General features: G+C 36.6%; 1 protein-coding gene across 1 annotated transcript; it reads right to left on the reverse strand.

Moving 5' to 3' along the window:
* TCF24 (transcription factor 24) lies at positions 1–14,166 on the reverse strand. The gene is made up of 3 exons (XM_075214424.1): positions 14,054–14,166; positions 7,237–7,694; positions 1–114 (listed from the first exon to the last, which is right to left on the reverse strand). Exons 2-3 carry the CDS (start codon positions 7,678–7,680, stop codon positions 1–3), a joined length of 558 nt encoding a protein of 185 aa, XP_075070525.1. The 5' UTR covers positions 7,681–7,694; positions 14,054–14,166.
* Positions 14,167–18,257: the final 4,091 nt, after the last annotated feature.

An 18,257-nucleotide genomic window follows, 5' to 3' on the forward strand; every position in this document is an offset into this window, starting at 1 on the left:
TTAGCTCTCTGATCGTTGGAAGTTCTCGTCTTGCTCCTGGTTCTCAGATCCAGATGACTTGTGGAGAAACTGCCCTGTAGCGCCAATGTAAAGTCTGGATCTCATGGGCCATTTCTGAAAGACAACATGCAAATCATTTTACAATTATCTTGGCTACAGCTCTCTGCTCTTTATCTTGAATTTATCGTCTAAGCAACTCCAGCCCGAGAAAGTATCAATTGTCTCCGACAAGGGAAAGAAAACATTTACAAATAGTATTTTTAAGCCTCATAGTAAATAAAGAACTGATTATCTCATACTTTATTGTTGTCTACTACAGTCTGATACATATATGCATTTCCTCTCAAACAACAGCACTAATCACTCTTTTTTTAAGTACCAGTGACATAAATGAACTCATTTTGCAGTCACTGAAGAATAAACTATAAACTGGAGTTTTCAGTTACATTGACCTCCAAATCATTCCTCAGTCCAGCTATTATTACACTCTCACACACACAGGCCTATGGAAATAAGCCCAACAACTAGGGCCTCATACATTCAGCTTTATCACGATTCCATTTAAAATACAGCCATAAAAATATCTTAAATACTTACCTCGTATCTTTGGAGCACTATAAACCAGGACAAGGGACATGGCCATATCCCAAGGGGAAGTCTAGAGGTTTGGAAGCCTTAGGCTGCCCCTTATGCACTCATTCATTACCACTGCTACAAAGCTGCAATGAATGGGTCAAACCTCCCAATTTTCTGACCCACAGGACAAAGCTGTCCCAAACCCTCTAGTTGGAACTGTCCTGCTTAAATCGGGATATTTTGGAGGTATGGTATGAAATACAAAGTACAGCTAGGTAATCATTTATCCAGTTTCTCTACACAGAACGTTTCAAAATGCAGAAAGAATTGAAATGAAAGACTCGCTATTGCCTGATGATCATCATCATCAAATGCCTAGTCCTAGTCACTGTGAGGAGCACTGTTGTACAAGGGAATGCCAATGGCAAAGTGAAGAAAGACAGGGGTAACTTTTAAATCTGTTTTAGTAACAATTAGGCATGTTGTTCCAGCTTATGTATGCAGAAAACATCAAGATACATAACATACTAGTAGGTTAATTGGCTGCTATCAAATTGACCTGTGTGTGTGTGTGTGTGTGTTAGGGAATTTAGACTGATGTGAGTTCTCTGTACAGCGCTGTGGAATTAGTGGCGCTATATAAATAAAAGATGATGATGATGATGATGATGATGATGATGAAGACACAAGTATCTGGATAAAATGTTCTATACCTGCAGATTTATAATAATATAACACACACTATAAATGTAGAAGTTATCCTCAATAGCAGCTTCAAACAATTACATAATCAATGAACATCCAGCCAGCATGTCTTACTCTGCCTCTCTTGTGTCGTTAGCAGAGGATAAAGTTACTTTGAATGCACTATTACTATTAAATAGAAACTGTTAGAGATTATTGTTCTTATTTGCTATTAGTGTAATTTTATTTGCTGCAGTTTGAAGACCACTGTACTGAAAAGATTTTATGTGGCAGAAAAAAATATAGGATATGAAAAATGTGACCACTTAAAGGGTTTAGAAACTCTGCCTTGTAGAAAAATAAAAGCAATTAAAGAACAAGTGACACATAGATTTCCCTCCATCTAGGTCTGTGCTCTCCGCCGCCGACAACTTGCTGAATATTTTGGCACACTACATGAGAGTCTGAGGACGTGGCAGTCTGTATAATAAGCCTACATCTTATAATATGTTCATCTGCATCCCTCAGTGTTACCTACTTGTTGATAAAACAGGCTACAGAATATGTAGTTTTATATTATTGTTATAACCATAGTTGCCAACTATCCCTAATTTAAGGGTGTATTTACAGGTTTTAAAAATGTCATGCCTGGAAATGTTTATCTCTGATCAAATCTTAAATAAGGATTCAAAATATTTTATTAGGTGTATAGAATTCAATTGCTACTATCTGTTTTTATTTTGTCGGCTGTGCATGTTCATTTTTGTGTTTGTTTGTTTTCAAATAATATTAAACAGAAGCAGGTAAAATAAGCCAGAAATGACAGAGGTATATTTAGAATCAAGAAAAAGTAACAATAATCAAAGTGACCCAAAGGTTGTGCATAGTAGAATAAATACAATTAAATTATAAATATGAAGTGAGCATGTCATCATTTAAGGTGTAGTGTCCCAAGATCCATTATATACGAGGTGACCTACCCAGCTGCAGGGTGCTAGGAAAATAGAATGAATAGATATCACATTATAAAAACAATATCTGCAACAATGTCACAATTGTGACAATCATAGTACTTAACACACAGAAAAACAGCTTGAAGTATGGACTGTACCACCGTGCGTTGCATTCACTCACAGCTGCAGGTACCCAAATTGGGTGCAAATAAGGGCACCAATACATACAATATGACCTTTTATGTAAACCATGCAAAATACTAATATTTAAAAATCCGTTAAGGCTATAATTAATTTTGGGGTCACACACTGATTTTGGGCCAATGTTTTCACTAAGCTGAACAGCAAATGTAAATGTCAAGGTCTGTCAAGATATGGGAACTTCTAAATGCAGGCAATCCCCTTCTACATTTTTACAAGAGATCTGAGAAGGTTTATAATGAGAGAAACGTTTAATCCATGTCAAATTTCAAGTAGAATAAAGAAAAAACGCAAAAAAAAATCATACCAATAAAACATAAAAGTTAGCTGAAGGAAAGAAAACAATCAGACATATTCCAGCAGCATGCCCTGTCCTATGTATGCACTAGATTTTCTGTTTTGCATTACTGAAATGGGAAATCCGGGGAAGGGGTCCATAGAAATGCATTAGAGAATAAGGGGACAGTAAAACAAAGTGTAAAATCAGGACATACAAATGGAAGTTTAACAGTATTTATGGATGTTCATTTTTTTAAATGGAAACTTGTATTTTAGGAGTAGTGGTCTTTAAATGTCTCCTTGCTGGTGGCAGCATATTGAAGAGCTAATAAAACACGTTTTATTTTTTCAGTCTGTGTTTATTGCTCTTATTCTGGCAATTGTGGTTGAAGAAACAAAGAAGGAAATAAACTCCTGTTCTGTGCTTGACGGCTTCAGAAGGCCAAGACGTTACCAGAAAACCATACCAAGATGTTTGTGAATACTTAGGGGCTGATTCAATTTTTGCCACGAATAACGCTGCGTTAGCAGTTTTACCGTTAATACAGTAATTTCAACGCTGGATTTTTACTCACGGCTCCCTAAGCCACGAAAAGAAATCCAGGTTAAAATTACCGTATTAACGGTAATACTGTTAACACCGCGTCATTCACGGCAGGATTGAATCGGACCCTTTACTTATATATATATATATATATATATATATATATATATATTTATTCAGTTATATACGGTAGCAATTCATATATGGTAAGCATTTCATTGTATTTATGATATGGATGTAGTCTTTTCATAAAATACTGCATAATATATGTCAATGTATATTCACCATAAAAATTTTAGTCGATCCTTGTTCGTTCGAGCAGCCAATCAGGTTAGGTAAAAAAAATGATTTTGTAGTATGATATAAATTTAGGAAATCGTCACCATCAGCTATTTATTTGCCCTACAGGCAGCATTACTCTCACAGTCCTGTGCATTAATAGTCACACGTTAGTTTCCTGAGCAAGGTGCGATAATTATGAAACCCTCAGCAGCCATATGATATAAAGTTGGCTAAGATTATAGATGTCTATCTTTCTTTTCTTTGGGTGCCACAAGCAGTAAAACAGTGACAGGTTTCCATTTTCACTAAGCCGGTTAATCCAGGTACATCAGGCATCTGAATTCTGGGTAAATAAACTCACTGTCTGTCTTCATTTTACCGAGACCTGGAACTGTATAGTTTCAAATTTAAATACAGTAATAATTCCAATGTCATTTTTTCTATGCTACATTTTTGAAAATGAATGAGAGTATGCAATCACGTTTAACATGAGGTAGTCAATGACATTAACATACGGTCAGTGTGGGGGGGGGGTGCAATGACTTCATCTGTGGTGAACACAAGTAACTGAGCCTCAAAGCATATACAACTGCAGGTTCAAACGCTAATGTATATGTGGTCACTGGAGCCTATGGCTTCCATTTCCATACTTGTTTACATGCGATTACTAGCCTTAAGAAACTGTATCAATGGCTATCATCAAACAAACATAGTATGTATCAATTATTTTTACCTAGTGATATTTTGTAGACTGTTAAATGGTGTCGCATTGTTTTTTTAGCTGTATGGAATAAAATATGTGGAGATTTGCTGAATGGAATCTGTGTCACCGATATTATTTAAATTAGATACAACGATGCGGCAGTAAATGTAACCGATACACAATCTCTTCTACGCACTGTTTATCTTGCCATCAGAAAGGGTATTGAAACAAATGCAGATCAGAATTTGTATTGGATGATACTATTACATTCTGGTATTTATGTGTAAATGTATTGTTTTACAGCCAGCAGATGAAGGGTTACTCATGTAAGATGAGGAATATTCTTGTAATTAACATCTCTCACGTACAGATACAATGCTGCGTTATGTGATATTGCTGATTTCAGTACATCTTGTCAGCCTTTTGACAAGATGGCCATGTTGGGTACACTGTTATAAATGGACATTGAGTCTTATTGATAGTCTTTAACCCTTTCCCCTTCCTTCAGTTAGACTGTATTGCCACTCACATTTTATATTTTCTACGATTTCTGGCTAAAGAACACTGGAATACACTCAAGTTAGTGTGAAGGATTTATTTTCATTGTACGTCTAAATATATCTGTCATCTACTTTGGATGAAGTAAGGCCACTTGGTGCACCTTGCCTGAAATTATGTCACTAGTTCCTAGGGATTAATAGATAGATTCACTTTTATCCATAATGATCATTCAGGGTTATCATTTTATAACACACAAACTTAATTTTGGGGCCCGTTTCACAGACTTTGAAATAGTTACAGTGTAACAGAAAGGCTATGTAGGTTAATTATACACCATGGGCCTGATTCATTAAGGATCTTAAATTAAGAAGTTTCTAAGTCTCCTGGACAAAACCATGTTACAATGCAAGGGGTGCAAACTAGTTTTCTGTTTTGCACATAAGTTAAATACTGACTGTTTTTTCATGTAGCACACAAATATCAACTTTAAATTTCAGTGTACAAATAAGCTATCAAGTATTTGTGTGAAACATGAAAAAACAGTCAGTATTTAACTTATGTGCAAAACAGAAAACTAATTTGCACCCCTTGCATTGTAACATGGTTTTGTCCAGGAGACTTAAATAAGAAACTTCTTAATTTAAGATCCTTAATTAATCAGGCCCCATATTTTTGCACTGGGTAATTCTTGTTGATCATGATCGTTGTTTACGTTGTAAAAAGTTTAACCAACATTAAAAAATACAGGAAATGATTTCTAGCAGTACGAATAGACCCTTTCCCATTCATAGCTCTCGTGTAGTAGTTTCACTGACCGCTCATCCTCCCCTAAAATGTCTTGTATCCGATGTGATGTGAAATTGTGTATCTAAATTTAACAACGTGCCAATGTAGTATATCCTACAGATTTTTTGTTTATGTTTAATAAATTGCATTTATCCTGAGTGAAGCAAGGAATACTTTACACTTGTCAATAATACAGTGTCAGTGTGTTTCCCCAACTGCTACTTTATAGATACTGATTAATATTGTACTTTATTGTTCAGTTTATGTTATGTGGAGATATGGAGAATTATTACTTTATATACTATGAAGCAAACAGACAATAATTACCACATTGGTAATGTACATAACCGAGACAACAAAAGAAAAAAGTTTGCGAAAATGTCATATTGTTATTATTACTTATTTAGTGATCCTATGGCTTGTGAAGTGTATTAGGATGGGAAGTTAGTTGTGTAACATAGGCTGACATGCTCTGCAATGTTGGGATGGTTAATTGTAATTGTGTATACCATGAAGAACTGTATCAGAAGGAACTCCATAGTTTGAATGGCAATGATCTGAACATTATCTTCTTCTGCAAATGTTGAATAGATATGTTCTTGTAGCGTAACATAGACTGATATTAGTGGGTTTCAGTTAAACATATTCCATGTCACCCAATACCAGCCTCAAAATCCAGTGGCTGTTGTAGACTGTCAGCTGTCTGTGATCATAGGACGACATTAGCTGGCGCTGAATCATACATGCCAGACTCAAGTCACACTGGGGTCATACTGAATAAATGCCAATATGGCCACACTACATTTCTTTAGTGGTTAACTTTCTTAACAACGGGGCACAGTGGTTCCTAATGCTGCCTCGCATTGCTGGGGATGTGGGTTAAAATCATTGTTTACACTGTTTCCACTCACAGTGCAAACACCTACTGGTAGATGTAGATGTGTGTAAAATACAATACTTCTCATTATATAGGTTTTATGTCTGCATTTCTAATTTATATTAATGCAGCTTGCTACATTATGACTTCATTTTAAATATAGCCAATTGAACTAGTTTACATTGCTTTACTCAATGTTAGTATTATTAATGCAATAAAAGATTTCAGAAGGTTTGAGGCTGCATTTAATTCAAATTCTTAAAAGTAGCCTGTTCTGAAGTTTTAGATGAGTTACTATACTCTTTTTTTTCCCTTCAAAGCAGCAATTCCATGAAAACATGGTCTGATTTTTAACATAAATCACTGTGGCAGGCTATAAGAAGAAGCTTGTTAATCAACATTTTTTTCCTTGGTTTGTTTCTTCAGGCTGCTATTAATGTAAATAATTCTACAAAGTTAGCACAGTGTCAGGTGATGACTATGGCAAACAGTCACATGGCACATGATGTAGTGAGCAGAGAGGCTTTGGAATGCCCCTCTGAGCTCAGTCTGTTCTGTGCACTGTAAAATTCCCCCCCCCTCCTTCATCACATGACATGGTGTATGTGTGATTGGCAGTCATACATCAGAGAGATTTTGATATAAAAAAATCAGATGCATGCTTAAAGGTACTTAACGTGCCAATTAACGAGAAACAAAACTGTGTGGGATGACCCTTTTATAGTCACAGGCCTATGAAATGTTATACACATATAATTGCAGCTATATAAATTATAGTTTGAATTTATAGGCTTATTTTATTAGTTATTTAAGACATATTTAAGGACACACTAAGAACAGATTTCCATACCTTGACTGGATGTAAGTACCCATCCCCACTGTGCAGAGTCCCTAGAAGTTCTGGACTAAGATTGACAGAGTTCCTTGGGGGATTGGACTGGTGGTCTTGGCTGTTCTCATCTTCTTCCTGGAGACTACGGGTAAGATGGGCAATGTAGGTTGTAGCCAATATGAGAACATCCAACTTGGAGAGTTTTGTATCTGGAGGTACAGAAGGTAGTGTCCTTTGTAGCTCTAGGAAAGCATGGCGTAAGGTTTGCACTCTGCTTCTCTCACGTGCAGCATTGGCAGCTGCTGGACGACCTCCCATACCACTGTTACTCCCGCCAGCCCTTGCTCCATCAAGTTTCCCTTTTTCCAAAGAAAGATGAGAGTCTTGTTCAGAGCTCCCAGGAGATTCTTCCCTGCCATGCGCGAGACTGGTCACCAGAGGGCACTGGACTTTCTCCACCATATCCACACCAGGCACTGCAAAAATACCAGATTCAATATTGTTAGTCCTGTGATAACTTCTGTAATGTGTTATTACATTTAATAAATGATAGTGTCCAATACAGAGTGGTCCAGAAATATTTCCTTTATTTCTTATAGAAACAGAACTTATTTTTATCCATGTAACAAGCCAGTAGTTAACAATATATGTTTCAGGGACTCCCAAGTGGCCATCAGTCTTATAATGTATTACCTTTTATGAGACGCATCAGATGATATTATGAGAATGAGCATTGGTGTCATACAGTCCTAAATATCACAATTCGCCTCAGTTTTACATCACCATTGCATTAATCTCTGCAGAACATTACCCACCACTGCTTTACGCTATGCAGAACGTTACTCACCATTGCATTAATCTCTGCAGAACATTACCCACCACTGCTTTACGCTATGCAGAACATTACCCACCACTGCCCTCAGCTCTACAGAACATTACCCACCACTGCCCTCAGCTCTACAGAACGTTACCCACCACTGCCCTCAGCTCTACAGAACGTTACCCACCAATGCATTAAGCACTGCAGAACATTACCCACCACTGCTTTACGCTATGCAGAACATTACCCACCACTGCCCTCAGCTCTACAGAACGTTACCCACCACTGCATTAAGCTCTGCAGAACATTACCCACCACTGCTCTCAGCTCTACAGAACATTACCCACCACTGCCCTCAGCTCTACAGAACGTTACCCACCACTGCCCTCAGCTCTACAGAACGTTACCCACCACTGCATTAAGCTCTGCAGAACATTACCCACCACCAGGAGTGTATGAACAGGGGGGTCATAGGGGGCAGCCATGATTTGTGATGGGTGGGCAAAAGACTGTGCTTTGCCCTCCCCCCCATGAACTTCTACACAAAAACGAATGGGGATGAACAAAATGAATAACGGGGATGAAGCGACAATAGATTGATTTGTTTATTTAAAAAAAACTGAGTGTTTCGTGCATAAACATTTAATAACTAACTTGTATTGATGATGAACAGCTATTCACTTTACTTTTACCCTGAATTTCGTGCGGTGCGTCCAGTAACAAACAAGAGATATAGCGATTTACATTTATAGCCCAGACCATGACCAGTGACTGTAGATTTAAAAATAGTCCCAATCCAATGAGATTGGGCTGTCAATGAAATCTGAATAAAAACTATGAAAAATGTACATTTTTTTAAGATGAACATTTGAATTTATTTATCTTTCTAACAGCTATTGTAGTAATTGGTAGTTAATAATAATAATAATAATAATAATAATAATAATAATAATAATAATAATATTTAATGTATAAATATATTTTTATAGTAAAGTAAATAATGAAACCGGGGTTGCCCAACCCCTAAAACACTGACAAACATTAATATAGAATCGGTAGTCTTTGTATATCTACAGTCACTGTTAAAACTTTCATAAAATTAGATACTAAATGCGAGAAAAAGGGGCTCAAAGCCCTATAGTAGTCCTTGGCCTTTTGTCCCCCCCATGAAAATCTTTGTTCCTACGCCCCTGCCCCTCAGCTCTAAAGGACATTACCCACCACTGCTCTCCGCTCTGCAGAACATTAACTAACACTGCATTCAGCTTTGCAGAGCATTGGCCACTTTTGTGTACACCCTTAAGAAAAAATTAAATGGCGCTAAAACAAAATGTATTTTGACCTCTTACTTTGTGAATAACTGCAATTCTTGGAGGAACACCATACCTGCAAACTATTTCTTACAATCCTTCGTGCTTCCAGCATAGTTGGTACAATGTTAAACGTTCCAATTCTTTTTAAACCTCATGTTGATATAGGAGAAGGAAGACGTTGTTTGCCATCTCTTTACTCTGACACAGTTTGTTTTATTTCTACTTTATTATATAATGGAAATTTGGGGGTCATGTTGAGTTGAACGCAAATTGCAATTTCGGCATATAATAGGCTTTTTTTTTGTACTTCTGCACAAGTGCACAAAGTACTAGTTCTGAGATTATTCATTGTATTATAGCCCGACAACGCAATTTGCGTCCAATGCAACATGAGCTGCTTGAGGTTTATCTATGATAGAAATCACTAATTATTACAGATTTTATTTTACTGTATTCTTTATTGAAGATTTTGGACCTCATTTAGAGTCGGACGCAAAAAGTCCGTTTTAGGCGCATCTAACCAAAAACCACTACCACACATGTGCAGAAATCCCCAAATCCGCCTGCATCTTGGACGCAATTAACACTTGCGACAGCTTGCGACTCACTACAAGAGAATGGGAGGAATGTGGAATTGTGACGGCGTGACCATGTAAACACATCCTAGTCGCAGTGAGGCGCAGACGCAACACACATCAAAACAGGGCTAAAGCTGTGTGGCAGGAATTAGGTGGCGCAAGCTTTAGCTAGCTGCAGGAACTGCTCGCAGCTCGATAGGGTATTAAGAGTGGGACACTAATGGGGTTGCTTGCCACTGGTAATACCCTTTCAAGCTGCGGCACACTCCCACTCCTACACTTCTTAAACTGACTTTGCGTTCGACTCTAAATGATGTCATTTATATTTAAACAAGATAGAAAACAGTATCACATAAATGTAGATTCTTCAGTAATCTATGATGATTGTCAATAATGTCTGTTATAAATCTCTATAGTAGTATGGAGTGATTGTTAATACTCACTATTTAGGAATCTCACATGTGACATTAAGGTTATTTTAAGATATAAAACCGTTGTATATAATACTGTGAGTTAGGAATTTCTTCATATATTTAGACTTTTATGAAACAGTATAGGAACACATAAATAACACTATTCTTATGCACAATATCAAGTGATATCCACATAAGAAGAATCTCAGATTTTCTACTGTACCTTTTCTTTCCAGTATAGTTCACCTATACTTGGAAGCAGTTTGAACGCCACAGTTTTAGAAATGCAGATTAACGACTTATGTCACCAAATTGTCTCTCCCTATAATTTACTATTATTTTTATTTTATGGCGACATTTCTGCTGTCCTTAATGTTACTTTTTGCCCATTATAAAATCCATAGTAATAATGCAAAATAGGAGAGATCTTGGCTGTAATAATAATAATAATAATAATAATAATAATAATAATAAAAATGTGTAAAATATTTTAACATGAAAATAAACCTTCAGGCACCTTCACAGTACTTAGTCAATGATCATGTAAATGGGAATGTTGGGATTGGTGTTCTGAGATAAATTATTTGTAAGAATAGAGTTCCAATAAGAAGAATTGTGAATTTTTGACAAAGTAAGTGGTTAAAATAGATTTGGTTTGGGGGCTATTGATTTTTTTCATTACAGAATACGGTTTATGAAGGGTAATTTACTAAGGGCTTATGTTTAACTCAAGCTTGGAGGATCTATGTTCTCATCCAACAGCCATCCTTAGGAAAACATAAAAAAATATTAACTCTTAAAAGAAGTTGCATGATGGTCCAAGTAAGGGTAAATCACCATTTAATGTTTTAAAGATTAGTTCAGAAAAAAAGTTAACAATGTAATAATGCCAGTTATAAGAAATATATTATTTTATATTATTAAGGTCATTACCCAATACACACACACGCTGCTATCATGCAAATAGTACAAGTTTCTAAATTGTTCCCCTCAAAGACCCTCAGCAGACCATGTTTAAGGATATCCCTATATCCCACAGGTAAATTACTGTAACACTACCGGTTATAATCGCACATGTGAACACCCCAGTTTAGCCTAACAAATAGGGTGTGATTCACTGATTGTCTACGGGTAGGTGAGGACATTTGATAAAGAGAATGAGGGTCAATTCATGGAATCAATCTATTCCCTAGGAAGCGCTGGTAAGTACATAAATAGGAGACATAAGACACCTGTAAGAGCAGTGCAGGGGTAGCTAAGTTATCTCAGGACACAGGTTATTAATATGTTGGGAATGAGGAGACAGCGTTGGGGATATGACAATTTGGAAAAGAGGTCATCAAGGAAGTTCTGGCTGTCAGGGCATGCTGAGACTTGTAGTTCCACAACAGATGGAGAGTCACTCATTTCCTACCTGGGCTTTGGCATTACAGTGTAAGGATATGAGCAGCCATGCGCCTATATACATTATCACAGCTCTTTGATGGGCTCCGAATCAACTCTAATTTACACGTTATTTTAATTTACATTGTAGTGAAGAGCAATCATCTTGCTGCCTATAATACATAAAACTTTGGCACAGAGTGAAGCTTTTGACAGAGGGAACATCTGTGTATACAGCTGGATATGTATGGGGATGTATTTATATAAGTGCTCACAGCTGAGAGCCACATGGATGAGATCAGGAGTAAGAAATGTGAAACAGAGGTGTAGAATATAAACCAAACAAGTGGATTGTGGAATAAACATCTCATTCAATGAGTGGCGAGAAAGAGTAATAACTAACGTTAAAAGTCTCACAATATCCTCTGACTCATTTATTATTGTATCATTTATAGCAATAAACACACAGACTAATGTACGAAAACCATGTATCACAGTATTTCCTATTGAAAGGTAACAAGTGAGGTTTAACTTTGGTAGTAATCGGCATCTTAAAAATACCGCAATAGATTTTCTAAAATATTTTTTTTCTCAAAGTGACACAAGCGTTGATAAATATATATAAGTCATAAAAATACAGATATTATAATGTACCGTACGATCGGGGTCCAGTTACAGGTCGCCTATGTGTGTAATAGGACACGGAGAATATCAGCTGCTAATCAGATCAAGTATACATTGGATAGTACGTTTATTTATAATATATATATATATATTGTAGTAATACATGTTTTTGTCTATGCGTCGTGCAATATAGTATTTATCGTCTGTATTGTTTAAATTTTGTTTGGAAATCTGTAATAATAAAATAATATATTTTTCTTAGAAAAGTCCCCCAATTGTAAACGGTTTCCCGGTATACGTAAATTTTTGTAGTAATCTTTTGAGCGCACAATAGAATTCAGATATGACTTGCCATAATCGCAGGCTGCTTTCTGTGGACATATCGGAAGGTTATTACATACAGCGCTAATGGTCAGCTCTGAGGCGCAACTAAGATGTGATATTTTAGAAAGAGCGTAACCTGGTCACATTATCATGAAAAGGAACTTGTATTGTCTGTAGTTGGCTAATACAGGAACATCCTTTATTGAAAACATCTGGAAATAATTTAGCATTAAGAATCCGTTGTAATATAGTCATCATTGTTTTGTTATTTTACAAATCTATATACCCCATGACTGTGTAAATTTTTGGTCAGCTATCCCCCCCATCTCCCCCGACCCCTCCCTTCCAACTTGTTCCTACCAAGTATTGCACCTTGTCACACTGAGCTCTGCAATCATAAATTACATTGTAAATGTCATTATTCGCACCCTTCTGTCGCCTGTCTCCTCTATTAATCTGTACACAGTAGATAAAAGATATTTCTGGCTTTAATATTTGTATTTTATGTACATCTAAACTGCCCTGTACCTCCCTCTACAGTCATATACAAGTCGCTATAAGCAAGCGCTATATAAACACAGCAAATCCAACCGACATCTTTTCAATTCGGTTTAATTAGAAGCATAAGCGATTTCCATATTTATCATTTATCTCCCCCCCGTTTAATTGAAGCGTCATGTTAGCTACTAATTACCTAATTTATATAAATATTTTTCTTCTCTACCTATATATCGTTTTTCGTTAGTTTCGGTTTTCCGAGAGACTTTCTTAATACTAAAATGAATTTTAAATATATATATTTTTAATTAGAATCAGATAAAGGTGACATTTTAACGCCAGAAACGCGAGATTGTCTAATTTGTTTGATAAATATCAAACTTTATCGCAGGCATTTGTATATAGTAAAATGTAATATGCATAAACAAATTAAGCTTGGTATCTACTGGTGCAGCACACAGACCGAACACTTGTGAAACTGACAGTTGTCTGTAAAGGAAAACTGTCCACATATAATTATATCTCATCAAAAACACTTTTGACATTTTCATATTTAAAAAATCTTCCACTATATACTATAAATTACATTTAAAAGGATGAAATGTGTAACGTTTGTTACATTTCATATTCTGGTCAGACACTGAAATATTTATCCACCTCTTCTGAGCCAACAATTTGAACAACTAACTGATGACACTTTCTCTCCCCCATGTGATAGTTTCTCAGTATTATAAAACTTCTGCGATAAGTGGGATATTTCCCTGTGTGCCGCTCAGTACATTAGTTTTGTGAAATGAAGTGTAACTGGCAGCATCAGTGCAGTGTCCTGTGATAGATAGTATGAGGGGTGGGGGTCAGGGGACTTGGTACAGAGTGATGTACCTGGATCCAGAGGAGAGAGGAGACCGCCAGCAGTCCGCTTGGTTGGGAGACTGGAGGGAGAGAAAAGTCCCAAACTGCTGAATGATCCAGAGAGAAGGGTTTCTGGTTTTCCTATCTCCTCACGGCTGAGCCCATCAGTGTAGCAGTGTCCAGGGTAGATGTGTCCTCACTGAGCTGTGTACAGGGCTGGGGTCTGCCAGCTCCACTCTCAGCTGCACCAAAACACCATCAGGAAGGGCTGATGTGAAGTGTTCAGATTGCTGCCTGCCCTCTTATTCACACCCCACCCAGATATCCAGAGACCTGGAGCAGCCAGTGCGCATGTGCGCAGCAGACAAGTTACCTGGGTCACTGCAGAGCCCTCAGGGTTAAAGCGTCTGCCAACCTGACCCCTCTTCTCTGTGCAATAATCATTTGTGCAGATTTACACATATTTTTCCACTCAACTAGTCTGAGTTTATTACCTGCCGTATTGTAATATAAATTAACCAATTCACTCTAGTTTATAGCAGTTGGAAAGAAGTGGTTAAATCAGAACCATACTTGTGACACCGGGATAAAGTGTCAGGTTGTCAGGGAGGAAATCGGGGTTAAGCAGAGTCACTAAAAATAATAACAACAAATGCATTGAGTGTACATCAGACCTACATGAGGTCTGATGTACACTGTACGTGTTACCTATTAGGTGAGGACTAGTTAGATTAGTATTTGGCTCAGCAATAATAGTGACTGCAGTAATACTGTAGGGATAGTCGACGTCTATAACCAATAATTCAATGAACACTTTTTCTGGTGATCAGGTGTGTGCTGGATCTGACCTATTCACTCCGACATTGGGAGCCTGTGACAAATCCCTACTATTATTATCCTGTTACCTCTACTGACCGGGCAAGGGGTGAGACAGTCATTATACACCCATGAGGCCCTTTTTTTTTATTAAGAATCGGAACCGGGTTGCCAACCATAAGTAAATTTACTGACATTGATTAAAAACGAGTCCAGTTTAACAGCCAGAAGAAACCCATCCAGACCCATCCAGTCACTGTAATAAAACTCCTAAAGGTGTAACATGGGTGATGCTGAAATTGTGTAGGATTGTAAACTGTGAAAAAACCAAAGAGCCACAATTTTTTGCAGACGCTGATTCTACTTTCAGGAAAAATTACTAAACAACGTAACCAAACGCAGTCACCGGAAAATAATATTTGAAAGGTTTGGCAATCCTGGATGGGATCAGGTTTATACTTCGTCTTTCTCACACCAACTATCACAAAAGCAGGTATACATGTAGATGTAGTATACATTATAAATATCAAATATTTATCATTATTCAAAGTATAAACATCAATTAATTTTTTTTTATTTATACTGTCACAGCAAGAATATTAGCACTGCTATAAACACTTTTCCAACATCTCACAGCCCCCTATTATGCTGAAACATCTGTATAGGACTGTATGTGATCACGGGGACATTGTCCCACTGATGGTGGGTGTTTGTGAGCTGCAAACTGTAAGTAATAATTACAGTGCTACTTAGTTAGAACTCGCAAAACTAATGTCTCAAAATCACTTGAAGTTCAATTTTAATTACACTCACAATATATCAAATATCACGTGATATTCTTACACATATGCAATCAGCACACAATACAACTTCACCGAAAATGCCTCAGTTTACTCGACTGGGCCAGGTAATTGCCTCTCTATAGTTTATACTAATTCTATTTCTAAAAAATAGAAATTTGTTTCTGCACCACACACATTATATATATATATATACATATATATATATATATATATATATATATATATATATATATATATATATATATATACACACACACACACACACATATACATGTATATCTATATCTATATATACACACACACATTATATATATATATATATATATATATATATATATATATATATATATATATATATATATTATTTAGTTATGTATATATTCCTTATATATGTATGTATGTGGTGCAGTATAAAAAAATTACAATTTATTAAATTATTATTATATATACATGCATACACACACAGACGAGAGAGAGAAATGAGAATTGAAATGTGCTGTTGACCCATCACCAATTAAGTGAAGAAAAGTAAATATATTAGCTGACATGGGCTGACTGTGGAGTCCATGTATCATATTACCACTTCATACTGCATTCAGGTCTCTATGGCATGTTCCAAGGGACAATTCCGACCTCTCCCCGGGGGGAGGACAAGAAGGCAGAGTCTTTGTCCACATTATCCTGGCCTCTTACAACCTGTCACTCTCCCTGCTACCGACAGCTACCCAATGTCAATATGTATAGAGCCTCTAGAACATGTACTCACCTGGGACTGACGAACTGGAGCCATTTATCAAGTGACATAGACAGGCCGAAGAGCCGGACAGGAGTAAATACTGTGGAATAACGCTTTGTGTGCAAGGGACTATTAGTGCTAGAAGGATGTGCAGAGTTTCAATCAGAATATGACATAAGAACATTTTTTACTAAAACAGGCAATTAATATTTTAGGCTGCAGCAAACGGGCGTATTTTATCCATATTTTGCAGTGGAAAAAATCATGTATTAAATTAATATTCGATTACAACTGGGACTTATAATTCCATGATGCAATGTGCACAAATGAGCCATAACTCATAGCTAACAGATACAGTCTACCAGTAATATTAATAGAACTTTATAGAAAATGAAAGCAGACATCCAGCTGGTTGACGTGAATGGAAACAAAGTTATGCACATAGCACCATTTAATTAAATATCGTTTATCATCATTTGCAGTGACTCCTGCATCTAAAACATCTTCCTTGAGAGAAGCAAGCAGATCATGGTCATTGTATTACTATATCAAGGTGCAGTTGCTATTGCTCTCTATATTCCGTGTGTTCCTATATCTCACAGAGCACTTTGGATCTAGGTAAAAAGTAAAAGTATATGCAGAAACATATTTAAAGCGTTTTCTCTTTAAAAATAAAAAAATTACATTGATCGACATTTTCTGCTGTTTTGGAAATGAACAACTTGTTGCCACTTATACAACGTGTCAGCCTTCTATTCCAGCAGCTATATCAGCAGTGGCTGAATAATATTTTAGGAAGGTGTCAGGATAGAGGAAACCAATGTGTGATGCGTATTGTGCAACATACCCAACAATGCATTTCGTTACTTAACTGCTAGGGGTCACTGTCCTTTAGGGGGTCAATAAGATGCCTCTTGTCCTTAGGCATTTCATTGGTTAATAATATTTATTTTAGTTTTTAAATAGTAAGTCACTAATGAAAGGAGTGATTATGCTCCTTGAGAAATAGATTCTACTAGACCCTGCAAACGGCTGTTTTTATTGGAGTTGGGTGACACCAGAGCTGGAGGCTAGTAACTGAGACCAAGCTCCCAGGTTAAACTGTTTCCTCAGCCTGATATTTCTTACGAACAGTTTTATTCTAACAATTAAGATCTCAGAGTTTTGCATTGTGCAATGCAGAAACATTACGGAAATAAAAACATTATAATATGTGTTGAGTGAATTATAATAAAAAGGCCACACTTCTCTGCTGTGTAAGGAAGGACCTACACACATAAATGTATATTTCTCAGCTACATAATTAGTTTTTGTTTAATAACGGTATTTTATAGATCTGTCTGATATATCAAATATCACATTTAGGCTTTGGTTACACTAAAGATTTTTAGTCTCTGAGATTGAAATTCTGCACGATTTTGATTGATTAATTGCAAGCAATAGTCCCCAAAATGTAAAAAAAAATAATTCCTTTTGCTTTATGTCACATCCCCTAAAGCTTAGCATCCCAGCATGCCTCATTGCAAAAGTCAAAGCAGGGCTTCATGACAAGAAAACCTTTTGCTACACTAATTAATCGCCTGTCCCATTATACTTTATTTAGATGATTAGTCGCTGTAGCAACAGATTTTCTTTACACAACACTATTAATTGCGTTACAACACGATCGAACATGATGGCCGTGCTACATGGCGATTAAAAATAGTCTGTGTACCTCACCTCATAAAAACACAACCACATGATGGAACATAAAGGTCGTCCTAAATACCATATGTAAATAAACAAATTGTTTTGATTCTTCTTCTTGCCTAATTACTCAGTGATTCTCAAGCAGCTTATCGGCTCATATTTTTGTGTCACCATAAACTAGATGTGTCAT

The sequence above is a fragment of the Mixophyes fleayi genome, chromosome 5 (assembly GCF_038048845.1).
Source record: "Mixophyes fleayi isolate aMixFle1 chromosome 5, aMixFle1.hap1, whole genome shotgun sequence".
NCBI lineage: Eukaryota > Metazoa > Chordata > Amphibia > Anura > Limnodynastidae > Mixophyes > Mixophyes fleayi.